Here is a 10,782-nt window from a genome sequence, read left to right on the forward strand (position 1 = left end):
CATGCGTTCCCATACTCGTGAAGCTGTTCTGACACTCACAGGCTCTAACTCAGACCAAATTGAACCCGATGATCCTTAAAAGACAGGCAGTCCTACCGACTTGGCCACTTCGGCTCTTCCCGGGTGAACTCGTGTTTTGAAAAGGGGGCGTCACCTCTTTCGCCGGTTACTAGACCAGTTTGGTTTACATCTAGAGCTTGCCTCGTACCACCGGCATCGAATGATTCTGCGAGGGCGGTGCTAAGAAGTAGGAAATCGTGTCGTTGACTGACCCGGCTCTAGAAAACCGACGACGAGAGTCATCACCGGTATTCTCATCCGTAGCTGCATCCTCATCGGCTTAGCGTCAATACACCACTAAGCTCCTCTTGCAAACTCTTTCAGTCCGTTTCAACCTACGAGCTAGCTTGCATATGCATGTCGTAAATTATAAAAAATAAATATAGACACATCTCTACCTAGCTAAAGAACACAACAATCAACCATATTATGGAGACGGAAATACACGTGCCGGTTGGGTCGCCTGTGATAAGAAAATTCCCGATTTTCGTGGACGAGCTCAAAGTTACGGATGGGGCAATGAAGCTCATTAAGGAGCTTCGCCCATCGTGGGACAAGAACCATGTCAAGACCAAGGTAACATCGATGTTTTGCTAACTGCTTGGGATGCTAGTTTGACAGCTTTGCTAGCTAGCAGGTTACATTAGCTGTGATGCAGCTGTAGCCTCAACTGGCTCGGCATTTGATAGCCAAATGTTAGCGCTAGCTAGCTCTAGCTATTTTAGCAAGTAGCAAGCCAAGGATGGCCAACTAGCTTCGTATTTGTTTCTATAATCACTTATGCCTTGGAGAAAGTAAATATGAATAGTTTGTGCAAATATAAAAAGCTTTCAAAGTGCTGACACTAACTAGATGAAAATGCACTACACGAAAATGCACTACACTAACATTGCTAGCTAACAAGCTGTCATCACCCCACCCAAGCAAGGTCTAACAAGAGTTGGAACGTCACGGTCATTGTCTTCGATTGGGTAAATGTACCATGCGGATCTCTATCTCTGCCAGGCTATAAAGCTTTTTATTAGGCCAATTGAAATCTGAAAAAGATGGGTTGTAGTCTATAATGAAGGCTTGTGCCAGGCAGCTGCCTGATTCATCTGTCTCAACGTCAGTAACCAGCTGTAGGTGACGTGGTGATAGTATTGTTCTAGAAAACCTAGTATGTTCTGGATCAAGACCAGGCTGTTTCCCCAGGCTACGGACATAGACACCCTATCTTTCTTTCGTTCCCTTAAGTTTTTAAATGGTTACTTGTAAATGGGGCCTCCATGTATCTCAAATTATGATTGCATATATATCACAGTGTGTGATTGCAATGGTAACATTGCCAGTGACCCTTCCAACAACCTATGGATCCCCATTTAAACTCATTAGACAACCCTAATCACACATATCTCTCTTACTGGTCTCTGTTAGATTTTGTTGCTCTGCTTTAGAATCCATCAGTCATGGAAAGTGGAACTGCATAATTCATTCAAACTAAATGGATCAAGTGACGACTGTGCCACCACCTAGTGCAGCATGGGATGTTTTGGAATTGTCTGACTAGCCATCGAAACATCAGACATGATCCCACAGATTTGACTATTTACCTTCCTGATCACTCTTAATTTCATGAGGAACCCCAGGGCTGGCTCATAACCAATTATCAAACATGATGTGATCAATGCTCTGTCGTTTGAATGACTGTTCACATTGTAGTCCTACATTTTACATTTGCCTAGGTCACATAGGCAACCGCCCTCAGAGAGTTGAGGATAATCCCAGGAATTTGCCACCCCTTCAACTGGAAGCATGACAGTGTTTACCTCCGTCTGCAGCCTGTATAGGCCTGAAGTGTTTTTCTCAATGACAACATCTAGTCACCCAAACATGCTTTGTGTTCCCCTGGCTTTGTCTCGGTCAGGCTTCACTGTCACATAGCCCGACAGCTGTACACAGTCAGATGCCAGCTTTTAGAGAGGAAATGGTTAGTGAGAGAGGGGAAGGGAAATATAGAGAATGAAATGGATCTGTTTTGGAGAAGTATTTGAAAGGATAAAGGTAACGAGAAGGGCAGACATGTTTACGGGAACACCTGACTGACCAAAGCCCCTAAACAGGATGTGTTTTGTGTGTGTGTGTTTCTGCTTGTACTGTAAATATCCAGTGTCAATTCCCAAACATCCGTTCCCAGGTCTTGAAAACAGCAGACCTGCCAACACACACAGACACGCGTCATCAATAACCTCTCACCTGCTTATTGTTACACCATAGCACAGGATTCAGCCCCGTCAAACCCTCATTCCCCATTTGGAGCCCCAGTTCTTTTTCTCCTGTAGGCCTGTTTCTGATGAAGATTTTAAATCAGTGTTAAGAAGAGATTACAACAGAAGGTTATTGTGTGAAACCCAGTCTAAATTCTGTTCCCATCGTATAAGCTACACAAACACAGCCAAACCTGATGTGTGTGTCGTCATTTACGGGTCTGAAGTTAATATTTACCGTCGTTTTACTAAAGCTTATCTCTCTTGACACGTGGAAGGTGATAAACACATAAGGATGCACATTCATACACACACAAACACACACACACATACACACGCTAGCATGCACTAAACAGTGCCATATTGGAGGTCTTAGTGTTGTATTGTGTTCTGGGTATAGCCTTGGTCTTATGGGTTAAACCATGTGGCTACAATCGTGTGTGTGTGTGTGGGTCGTAACAAGGTGCCCATGTGCCCATCTTTGTGGTCAGCAATGTGAGGTATGCTTGGTATGCATGAGTGGGTGGCCAGGCTGTGTGGTCTGTGGAGCCAGAAGAGGAGGCGTGTGTGTGGTATCTCGCTGCAGGGATATCTGAAGGCCCACTCATTGGTGGAATTCACAGCAGAATGGGGAATTCCAGTCATCTGGGCCCATTCACACACATTTGGTTTTATTGGTAACACTTCACAGAAAGGTGGCAAGGATGATCATTAATAAAACATCATTGTTAAAGTGTCATGAATCTACATTGTTTTTAACACATTATTAAAAATACCACAATAGTTTGTAATGGCTGACCAGCTTGTGGCCTTTTTGAAAGGTATTCTGCATCAGGAGTTGAGTCATCGGCTTTTGAGCAGTTAGCCTTTCACTGTATGTCTCCAGTTAGCCTTTCACTGTATGTCTCCAGTTAGCCTTTCACTGTATGTCTCCAGTTAGCCTTTCACTGTATGTCTCCAGTTAGCCTTTCACTGTATGTCTCCAGTTAGCCTTTCACTGTATGTCTCCAGTTAGCCTTTCACTGTAAGTCTCCAGTTAGCCTTTCACTGTATGTCTCCAGTTAGCCTTTCACTGTATGCCTCCAGTTTGAAAACCAGAGATGCTTAGACTCTCCATACCTTCCTTCTAATATTGATTGGAACACGTCATATGATCCAGTGAAATAAACACTGCCCTTCCTAAAGTTAGAAACTTCCATGATCACTGCAGCCGTAATCAGAACATCTCCCTTACTTCCCGTGTCTCTCCTTGCCCGCCTCAGTTGTTCACCGATGGAACCACCAACAAGCTGGTAGGCTGCTACGTGGATGACAGTCCAGAAGACGTGGTTCTGGTGCGGGTGTACGGCAACAAGACGGAACTCATAGTGGACCGCGACAATGAGCTCAAGAGCTTCCAGGTGGCCTATCCCTGTTCATGTCGTCTTGTTGAGCCTCGGATTGTCATTGGTCTAGTATCCAAGTGCAGCGGTTAACCCGTGTGTGTGTGTTCCCAGGTACTGCATGCTAATGGCTGTGCCCCACGTCTCTACTGCACCTTCCAGAATGGCATCTGCTATGAGTTCATGCAGGGGGATGCCCTGGGAACGCAGGATGTCAGGGACCCCACGCTGCTCAGGTAGGAACGGCCCAGTCCTGTCAAGAGGAGTGGAGCAGTCTGTTTGAATCAATACGGCAATGTCTTATTTATCTACTGATATGGTGTCCGCATTCATATCTACATGGTATAAGGTTTTTGTTTGTTTGTCCTTAGGCTCATTGCCGGAGAGATGGCTCGCATCCATGCCATCCACGCACACAACGGCTGCATCCCCAAACCCAACCTATGGATAAAGATGCGTAAATATTTATCTCTGGTCGCCACCGAGTTCACCGAGCAAGCCTCCAACGCCAGGTGGGGACAGTCACATGACCAGCGGGGTGTAGCGCTGTCGTTCTCCGTTCTCTGAGGGTTTACATGGCTCCCTTTATTGGAAACACCCCCCCTCCACACACACACACACACACACACACACACACACACACACACACACACACACACACACACACAGTCTGTGGCTCTGGTCTCCTCCTGTTAACCAAGTGCCTTTTCATAACGGAGCCACCTGCCTGTGCTGAGCTGGACTCTGTGGGGAGTTGTTCTACTTCTTCTAATGGCTATTAGGTCCACTGTACTAACAATTATGCAAGTGTTATCAGAACCATGGGCTGGATTAGGGAGGCAGTGGTACGTGTCCTGCCAGCAGATGTTTGCATACCTGAGTTTATCAGCTAGAATACAGTAGCTGTCCTGGACGACACAGACACACACACACCATCCTGGCTCCTTCTCTTGGGTAACACATTAAGCTCATGCGTCATCAAGCTTTGGCCTGTCCAGTTGTCTCATCTCAGAGTAAGGGGAAAAAAGGAGGCCATCTTTATATAAAGCTGTCCCTGGGGGAAATGGTCTTCCCTTGAGCACCCAATTAGTCGCTTCCACAGTACAGTTCAGCTGTGTCAGACACACACAGTCACAAGCCAGTTCCAACTCCCCCCCCAGGAATACCAGAGCTGATATTCTGCTGGGAGAAGGATGTGGAGTCAGGGAAAGTCTTTTGGGAGAGAGACATGGTGAGGGGAGAGTCTGTTGGGAGAGTCAGGGACAGGGGGGAGTCTGTTTGAAGAGAGTGAGGGAGAGGGGAGTGGTTGGAGGGAGACTGGAGAGTCTGTTGGGAGAGTCAGGGACAGGGGAGTCTGTTGGGAGAATCTTTTGGGAGTCAGGGAGACTTCTGTTGGTTGAGCGAAGGAGATGGGAGTCTGTTGGCAAAGGGTGAGGGGGATGGGAGTGTTTGGAGGAAGAGGGCTGGGCGAGTCAGGGGGAGAGAGGGGAGTGTGTTAGGAGAGGGACAGGGGCTAGTCTGTTGGTGACAAGGTGTGGTTAAGACTTGGGGAATATCTTCTCTTGTCTTTCTCATCATCTCCTCCCTTCTGTGACAGTCTCTGGATTAGCCATTAAGCCCATTACCACGTACATGGTCTCCTCATTGCAGCAAACTGATTGGCTGACAACACACACTCACAAAGGGTTAAACGTTCACCTTCAGCCCGATGATGACACCCACCCGCACACACACACACACTCCGTTCCCTAGAAGATCAGCACCACAGGGAAACAGACCTACTCTGTTAAAGCAAAAACAAAAGCTGTTTATGTTCACACACTTTGACGGATAACGTGGCAGTAAAACTGTCAGAGCTTCATCCATTACTCCTGCCAACATTTTTTCTTCATTAGTATTAATACAATGACTGTAGTTATCAAAACATTTCCAGGGAGGAAACTGATGCACAGATTTGTGTTGTGAAGCAGCTGACCTTTTCTATCTGTCCCTCCCTCCCTCCCTCCCTCCCTCCCTCCCTCCCTCCCTCCCTCCCTCCCTCCCTCCCTCCCTCCCTCCCTCCCTCCCTCCCTCCCTCCCTCCCTCCCTCCCTCCCTCCCTCCCTCCCTCCCTCCCTCCCTCCCTCCCTCCCTCCCTCCCTCCCTCCCTCCCTCCCTCCCTCCCTCCCTCCCTCCCTCCCTCCCTCCCTCCCTCCCTCCCTCCCTCCCTCCCTCCCTCCCTCCCTCCCTCCCTCCCTCCTTCCTTCCTTCCTTTCTCGACCGGCCTCCATGGCTCTGTGGGCAGGATCCGCCAGGAGGTTCCGAGCCAGGCCGTGCTGGAGCAGGAGATGGCGTGGATGAAGGAGCACCTCTCCACCCTGGGCTCCCCTGTAGTGCTCTGCCACAACGACCTGCTCTGCAAGAACATCATACACAACAGCAAGGAGGGTACGTACTCCAGAACCTTGGTTCCAACCTCACTGTCCGTGGCAGGAATGCTTCACCCCCCCAGCCCCCACCCACCAGACATTATCTGCTGAGAGAATGAGGACCACCAGTGTGTCCTATCCCTGGGATGTGTGTGTGTGTTTTTAATTCTGCTGCCCTCTCCCTGTTACCCAGGTCATGTTCGCTTCATAGACTATGAATACTCCAGTTACAACTACCAGGCCTTCGACATCGGGAACCACTTTAATGAGTTTGCAGGTGAGCAAAAGCACCTTCTTTGAATATGGGCGTGTACCTATGTGTGTGCATGTGCTGACCTGTGTGTGTGTGTGTGTATTTTCAGGGATGAGTGAGCTGGACTATGGGCTGTACCCTAGCCGTGAGATGCAGTTTGAGTGGCTCCGAGTGTATCTGCAAGCCTATAAAACGTTTACCAAGAAAGGAGAGGAGGTGAGCCCACGGGACCTGGAGACACTCTACGTCCAGGTCAACAAGTTTGCCTTGGTGAGGAACACCACACACACACACACACACACACACAGTGGTCCTTCATGGTGTGTGTGAACCTGTGTTTATGTACCTTTATCTGACCACTGATACCTCTCCATGCAGGCATCTCACTTCTTCTGGGGTTTTTGGGCACTCATCCAGGCAAAGTACTCCTCCATCGATTTTGACTTCCTGGGGTAAGAGCGTCTTTGTGTGCATGCTTCATGTGGATGGGGGACATGGATCTGTTAGCATAGGTTGAACAGGCTGTGAAAGAATGAAATCCAAGCATCTCCTCTCTTTCTCACCTTTCTCTCTCCCACCTCTCTCTCTCTCTCTCTCCTCTCTCTCCTCTCTCTCCTCTCTCTCTCTCACCTCTCTCTTTGTCTGTAACTCTCAGTCCTGACGTGAGGGAGTGGCACCTCACCAGAGAATAAAGCTAGTCCGATAGTTTAACATGCATTCAGTCTGGGTTATTGTTTGAGCTGCTGCAGGATATACAGGCCTTTCCTCCAGTCTGAACTGTTTTAGACCTTTCTCTTTTCTGCCATCTTTCGTTACATTTCGTCTGCTCTCCCTCTCTCCAGCTACGCTGTGCTGCGTTTCAACCAGTATTTCAAGACCAAGCCTGCAGTGATGGCCCTCCCGATCCCAGAATGAGAGGAGGAGAAAAGAGAAAGAGGAGGAGAAGAGAGGGGCTCCCTTCACTGGCACTCTGACTAGGGGAGCAGATGCACTTTCAGCTGAGCAGAGCAGCAGGGGGTGGGTGTGTGGGGAGGTCAGGGCTTATGCTACGGGGGGGGGGGGGGGGGGGTGAGAACACTCTTGGGGGGGCCGGGTCCGGTTGGACGTCAACGAGTTAGCCAAACCCGGTCCCCTTGAAAACACAAGCGCAATTACTCTTGCATTCCTCCTGCTCTTGCTCCACCTCAGTCTCAAAACTCAAGCTCATAGTTTCCCCCCAAAAATGCCATGATTGCTTGTGTGTGTTTATTCATATTTATTTATATTAGGAAAGAAGTGATTGACCCAGTCATGTGCATTAACCAGTTAGGCAGCTGCACCGCCACCTTAGTTTCTCTGAAGTTGAACTTGTTTCCATGGCACTCTTGAGTGACAGCCATCCATTCACCAAACCTTTGCTGTAGACTAGAGCACCAATAGGCCTGTGACAAAGCCTCTCCTCTTAGCCCTGACCTATCAGCCTTGGTAGATTTCCATGCATAGTGGGACCTGCTAGACCAGCCTAGACCATCTCCATCTAGTCTGAATATGCACCTAGAAGACCTAGACAGGGAGGGCTGTGATGGTTGACAATGTGTGCTCAATAAGAGCACCATGGAAGGATCTTGCTGTAGCTGAGGGCTGCCTGCAGGATGGATGCTGTGTTAAAAGCAGGGGAGCTGCTTTAGGACAGCACCGTCTGGCCCTCCTGTCATATCTCCGGCTGCTTTCCACCTTTTTAGCTTTTATGGTTACAGCGATGCACTCTGTTAAACTTTCCACTTTGTGCACGGACCACTTGGAAAATCACAACCTCAGTTGCCCAGGCCTCCTCTGTCTATGTAACCCCCCCCCCCCCCCCCCTCCATGTCAGTCATTTTTAACTCTCCCTTGCTCCCCTCATTTCTCTGACCTCCTTCTACACCTCCCCTCCCTCCTCACCACCACATCCACATTCATCTTTCTTGGTAGGGTCACTTTCCTCCCCCCCCCCTATTCCCCAAGTTTTCACCTTGCCTCAGTTTACCAAAGATGGAGCCAGACTCTGATGTAACCAGGCATTGTGTAATCTGTGTGTCCAGGTCAGAACCAGTCATGCCTTCAAAGGGGCAGGAATGTGTAATCCCAGTTTTATTGTTCAGTGATTACCTATATGGACTGGAGGTTGCCAGTGATGAGTTCTGAGAGCCAGACATTCCCCTCTGGTATGTCTCTGCGCATATTTTCTCCCTGTTCCAAACACGTCCTGTTCTAAAGAAAAATGTATACCAGTAAAACAAGTGTGGCCCCCTAAAGTCATTTGATTTGATGACTTAAAACCCCAAGCGGATGATGTAATTTCCTCTAAGGCCCTTCAGGGGGAGACAGTGAGCTATGAACTCTGTCCCCTCCTCTGGAAGTCTTCTGTTACTGTCAGGGTGAATAATTCACCAGGGCCTGGTCACAGAGGAGGGCCAATCAATCATTTAGCACAGTAGGACCACAGAGCCACACAAAGGAGATGCACCCATTAGTCTGCCCAGTGGCCAGTAGAGAAGGCCACATAGAGGTGACACTGACGAGATTTCAATGAAGTCACTCCTGATGTGGTGTCAATGTGCTTTACTGTTCCCTGAAGAAGCCGTGTACCTCCTAGTTTTACTGTCTCCCCTCGTGGGATGAATGCCAACACTCTGAAGTGGCTCCCTCTCCTCATCTTGTCACTCCTGTCATGTGACACTGGACAGGTGAGAGTGAGGTCTCCATCCTCGGTACCTTACCACTGCTGTGTTTCCTATTTGTGAAGATCAAGGAAAACTCTCCACCTGGGACTGTTGCTTTTCACCTCCAGACTGCAGGGGAGAAGTTCAATGTTTAGGATGAAATGAGCATGAGGACATATTGGATTCACCAAAGCACAGGTCATTAAGAGGCACATTTAGCTGATTGATTAAGGCTGTTCATATCTGGTCTTTCTCAGAAAGCTACCTCTTTAAGCAGAATTTTTGCTAGAATGATGATTAATTCTTGGGAGCTTTATTGTTGAAATATTATGGGCTATAATTAGTGACTGACATTTCCTTGCTCCCAAATAGATTATGACCAAATTAATTTTTGCTGAAAGTGCCCTAAATCAGATCCATTCGATTCTATGACAGTATGTTGTACGACAGGGGAAGAGATATCACTTGGAATATGGAGATGGGGCACAGCATTTGTGTTTCTTGACCTGACCTTTGGAGAAAAGCTTATCAAGCTGTCATTATTGAAAGCATTGCACTCAACACTCAAACACTCAAAATAAGTTCAAAATCGGTTCCATGAAGTATAAGATAGTACCTATTTTATAGGCCAACTTGTTGATAGTTGTTTATTTTTTTTGTTTTTTTTTACGGATGAGTCCTGTAAAAATCCTATTCTGTGCTGGCTATGAAAGGCTTTAATCCTGATGTTGGTATTTTTTATTAGAGTGGAGATGTTTTAAGCAGTTTTGAGAAGGATATTTATTGGAATTTGTCATGGTTTCTCTCCCGTTTTCTGTCTTGTTGATTTTCCTTTTCTATAAACAGACCAAAATGGTTATAGCTTCATAAAGCATTGCAGTTCAGTTGAGATTAACTTTTTTGCGTTTGCGAATGTACTAAACTGACTTAACTTGAAAACACACTGTACAAATAAGTAGATTTTTTCTTTCTTTGTCTCTTTACTTTTTGTACAATGCTTTTGTTTTTTGAATGATTTGGATTTACTGTAAGAAAAGTGCTTACTAGATACTGTAAAGGAGGGGGTAGCATTTTAAGGTAGGAGTGTTCGCTGGTTGATGTATTAGGAGTAATCTGTTCCTGAAGGGGAAAGCTACTGCATTGAGAAAGGTGTAAATACTGTAAGAAATACTGTGAAATCTGACTGTACAGTGATTGTTCTGACTTCTTTGGGTTTGGACAGGAGAGTAATTTATGCTTTGTCAGTAGATATTTCAAATAAATAAATCCTCTGAATAAAAGGATGTGTAGTGTGTGCACAGTGCAGCCACCATTATATATCATGTTGGCTGGCATGTCGGCTTGTACTTCAACAGGCCCTTTTAGAGCTTAAGCTATGATACAGGCTTAATAAAATGAGCAAGGATTAAATACTTTAAACAAAAACTGGTCTTAATAATATTACATAATAAATATCGCTCTCCACTCCTGAAACCTTTTCAAATAGAATCTTAATAAATGTATTAAAATGAATGGTTACCCGAACCATCTTGTTGGATCACAGGACAGTCGAGCACACTGGACACATGCTGGCATCCTGTCACACACCAGGTTCCTCCCCAGCACACATCCACCCCGTGTGTGTCTGCATGCTGCCCTGGGTCACGAGCCCTGAGAGAAGGACGAGCCCTGAGAGAAGGAAGAACCAGAGGGGAACTCCAAACCTGAGGATATCCTCCTCTCCAAACAACATACAGAGACATCCTTACACACA

The 10,782-nt window shown here is 47.0% G+C and overlaps 1 protein-coding gene across 3 annotated transcripts; it reads left to right on the plus strand.

The window, feature by feature from the left end:
- The first annotated feature begins 167 nt into the window (after nt 1-167).
- On the plus strand, nt 168-10,309 carry etnk2 (ethanolamine kinase 2). 3 transcript variants are annotated; one of them, XM_084704913.1, is made up of 10 exons: nt 168-308; nt 463-636; nt 3,569-3,706; nt 3,803-3,924; nt 4,060-4,200; nt 5,972-6,114; nt 6,289-6,372; nt 6,458-6,618; nt 6,727-6,800; nt 7,191-10,309. In XM_084704913.1, exons 2-10 carry the CDS (start codon nt 490-492, stop codon nt 7,261-7,263), a joined length of 1,083 nt encoding a protein of 360 aa, XP_084561039.1. In that variant the 5' UTR covers nt 168-308; nt 463-489; the 3' UTR covers nt 7,264-10,309. The 3 variants fall into 3 exon arrangements, with proteins under 3 accessions (XP_084561039.1, XP_084561040.1, XP_084561038.1); XM_084704914.1 differs by lacking the exon at nt 7,191-10,309 and adding an exon at nt 7,004-7,059 and having other exon boundaries at nt 202-636; XM_084704912.1 differs by having other exon boundaries at nt 206-636.
- Nucleotides 10,310-10,782: the final 473 nt, after the last annotated feature.

The sequence above is a fragment of the Hypomesus nipponensis genome, chromosome 9 (genome assembly GCF_054491055.1).
Source record: "Hypomesus nipponensis isolate SF chromosome 9, ASM5449105v1, whole genome shotgun sequence".
In the NCBI taxonomy this organism is placed as follows: Eukaryota; Metazoa; Chordata; class Actinopteri; order Osmeriformes; family Osmeridae; genus Hypomesus; species Hypomesus nipponensis.